This window comes from Eimeria necatrix, genomic scaffold (genome assembly GCF_000499385.1).
Source record: "Eimeria necatrix Houghton genomic scaffold, Enh_scaff83, whole genome shotgun sequence".
Classification (NCBI taxonomy): domain Eukaryota; phylum Apicomplexa; class Conoidasida; order Eucoccidiorida; family Eimeriidae; genus Eimeria; species Eimeria necatrix.
In genome coordinates, this window is record NW_013651772.1 from 7,501 (window position 1) to 10,762 (window position 3,262).

General features: G+C 57.6%; 1 protein-coding gene across 1 annotated transcript in view; it reads left to right on the forward strand.

The window, feature by feature from the left end:
* The window catches only part of ENH_00078890 (AT hook motif-containing protein, putative), a gene marked incomplete at both ends in the record, with an annotated part of 9,292 nt that overhangs the window by 1,436 nt on the left and 4,594 nt on the right, over positions 1-3,262 (forward strand). The window contains 6 exons of the mRNA XM_013577721.1: positions 1-42; positions 242-769; positions 950-1,298; positions 1,470-2,207; positions 2,683-2,835; positions 3,059-3,197. The exon at positions 1-42 is cut by the window's left edge and continues 104 nt beyond it. Coding sequence (XP_013433175.1) covers positions 1-42; positions 242-769; positions 950-1,298; positions 1,470-2,207; positions 2,683-2,835; positions 3,059-3,197 — 1,949 coding nt within the window. The remainder of the gene's footprint in view (positions 43-241; positions 770-949; positions 1,299-1,469; positions 2,208-2,682; positions 2,836-3,058; positions 3,198-3,262) is intronic.

Here is a 3,262-nt window from a genome sequence, read left to right on the forward strand (position 1 = left end):
TCGCGTTTGCTGCAGCAGCAGCAGCAGCAGCAGCGGACCAACGTGGGAATCCCCGGCTTGCGGCGCCAGAGCCTCACAGCCTAGCAGCAGCAGCAACAGCAGCAGCAGCAGCAAAGCAGTATCTGCAACAGCAGCAGCAGCAGCAGAAGTCGAAGCAGCAGCAGCAGCAATGGGGGGCCCCCCAAAGGCAGCAGGGGAAGCAGCAGCACAGGGGCCCAGGGCCCCTGTGCTGCGCCTCAAGGAGCCAGTGCTGCTGGCAGACAGCAGCAGCAGCAGCAGCAGCAGCAGCAGCAGCAGCATTATGAAGCGCATGGACAGCTTCAGCACCGCCAGCAGCAGCAGCCGCAGCAGCAACACCAACAGCAGCAGCACCCCCTCTGCAAGGGACAGCAGCAGCCCTTTCGGCAGCAGCTGCAGCGGGAGAAGTCCCAGCAGCAGCAGCAGCAACACCCCAAGCAGCAGCAGAAATATCCCCAGGAGCAGCAGCAGCAGCAGCAGCCCCAGCAGCAGCAGCAGCAGCAGCAGCACCCCCAGCAGCAGCAGCAGCAGCAGGAGAGGCGGCCCCAGCAGCAGCACCCCGAGCAGCAGCAGCAGCAGCAGCAGCAGCAGACGGGGCGCCCCCCGGGGGGGGCTGCTGCTGCAGCAGCAGCAAGCAGCAGCAGGCAGCCACACGGAGACAGAAGCCCCGGGGCAGCTGAACACTTTGCTGCTGCAGCGGCAGCAGCAAGCAACTCCCATTTTGCGGCTGTCTGTACACCCCAGAACTGGCGCCGTCTCCCGCAGCCAGAACCCTCCGGGTCCCCAAACCCTAAACCCTAAACCCTAAACCCTAAACCCTAAGCCTCGGGCAAGGCGGGGGTCCCAGCTTGGGCTGTGGCGAGGCTGCCGGGGCGTTTAGGGTTTAGGGTTTAGGGTTTAGGGTTTAGGGTTTGGGGTTTGTGTGTTTCAGAGTTGTCGTCTCGCTCTCCCCTCGGCGGAGCCCCTGCGCGCCTGCGCCTCAGCAGCAGCAGCAGCAGCAGCAGCAGCAGCAGCAGCAGCAGCAGCAGCAGCAGCAGCAGCGGGGGGCGAGTGCTGCAGCTGCAGCACGAGGGCTACCGCGAGCGAATCGAAGCAGCAGCAAATGGAACCCTCAGGTGGGGAGAAAAGGAAGCAAACGACGGCAGCTGGGTGGAGAAGTGGGCAGTGCAGACCCTGCAGCAGCAGCAGCAGCAGCAGCAGCAGCAGCAGCAGCAGCAGCAGCAGGATCGCGTGCTGGAGTTCGGCCAGAGCCAGGGCAGAAACTACCGCACCCACGAACGGTAACCCTAAACCCTAAACCCTAAACCCTAAACCCTAAGCTTCCAAGCCCCCTGCCTCAAGTATGGTGCTGCTAGGGTTTAATGGCCAGACCTAGGGTTTAGGGTTTAGGGTTTAGGGTTTAGGGTTTGGGGTTTAGGGTTTGGGGTTTAGGGTTTAGGGTTTGTCGGCAGGTGGGTAACCCGCTGGGAGGAAACGGCGCGCGAGCGCCGGGTCGAGAAGGTGGTGCAGGAGCTGCTGCCGCAGCAGCAGCAGCAGCAGCAGCAGCAGCAGCAGCAGCAGCAGCAGCAGCAGCAGCAGGAGTCGGAGGTGCTGCAGGAGTGGGAAGAAGAAGAAACTGAAGACAAAGAAAATGGAATAATTGAAATTAAAAAAAAAGGGACTGACAGACAAAGACAAGAAGGGAGACACTGGACTTTGCGGCTGCTGAAGCGGCAGCCAGCAGCAGCAGCAGCAGCAGCAGCAGCAGACGGCGCAGCAGCAGCAGCAGCAGCAGCAGACGGCGCAGCAGCAGCAGCAGCAGCAGCAGCAGCAGCAGCAGCAGCAGATGGGGCGGGAGACGCCGAAAGGAGGCTTCGGGGCGCGGCGGAGGAGCTGCTGGGGGCTGCCTGCTGCTTGCCAGCAGCAGCAGCAGCAGCAGCAGCAGCAGCAGCAGCAAAGCTGCTGCCAGGAGAAGAGCTGGAAATATTTGAAGAGAAAACTTCTTCGGAAACGAGGGGGCGGCTGGTGCACAGGGAGGCGGGCGGGAGACTAATTTACGAAGCCACTTGGAGAGAAGCAGCAGCAGCAGCAGCAGCAGCAGCAGCAGCAGCAGCAGCAGCAGCAGCAGCAGACAGGGAGACGCAGCAGGAGGAAGTCTGGGTAGAGAGGGATGGCTCGAAAAGGGGAACAAAAAGAGGCACGGGAAAAGAGTGAGACTCTTGTTGCTGCTGCTGCTGCTGCTTTTGCTGCTGCTGCTGCTGCTGCTGCTTTTGCTGCTGCTGCTGCTGCTTTTGCTGCTGCTGATGAAGCTGCTGCTGCTTTTTAGGCTGCTGCTGATGATTAGGATGCTGCTGCTGGTTAGGCTGCTGCTGCTGATTAGGTTGCTGCTGCTGCTTAGCTGCTGCTGCTGATCAGGCTGCTGCTGCTCTAACTGTTACTTCTGCTTCTGCTGTTGTTAGAGGCGCTGCTGCTGCTGCTGCTGCTGCTGCTGCTGCTGCTGCTGCTGCGGCTGCGGTTATCCGGAGGCCTTGTTGTTCGTTTTTTCTGCGCAACCAATTCAACCCTCAAACTAATTAATTAAATTAAATTAAATTAAATTAATTTATTATTTATTTATTTATTTATTTATTTATTTATTTATTTATTTATTTATTATTTATTTATTTATTTATTTATTTGCTGCAGCGGGTCCTGCTGGGAGGAGCAGTGGGAAGCAGCAGCAAACGGCTGCCGCCGCTGCACAAAAACAAAAAAAGAAAAAAATAAAAAAATAAAAGAAGAAATTGGAATTCGAAAGAAAGAAGGCACTGAAGACCAGCTGGAGGAGTTCTACGAAAAGTCCGGAGCTAGGGTTTAGGGTTTAGGGTTTAGGGTTTAGGGTTTAGGGTTTAGGGTTTAGGGTTTAGGGTTTAGGGCAGTGGTCAGCTTAGGGTTTAGGGTTTAGGGTTTAGGGTTTAGGGTTTAGGGTTTAGGGTTTAGGGTTTGCGGTTTAGGGTTTAGGGTTTAGGGTTTAGGGTTTAGGGTTTAGGGTTTAGGGTTTAGGGTTTAGGGTTTTGCGCAGAGTGGAGCTGACGCTGTGCGAAGGCCGCAGCGTGGAGTGTACAGACACCTGGACGCGGCCTGTGGGGAAAGGCCGGGCGAAGGGAAAGCAGCGGAAAGAGACGCAGCACTTCCAGCAGCAGCAACTCACTTCTCTCGAGGTCTGCTGCTGCTGCTGCTGCTGCTGCTGCTGCTGCTGCTGCTGCTGCTGCTGCTGCTGCTGCTG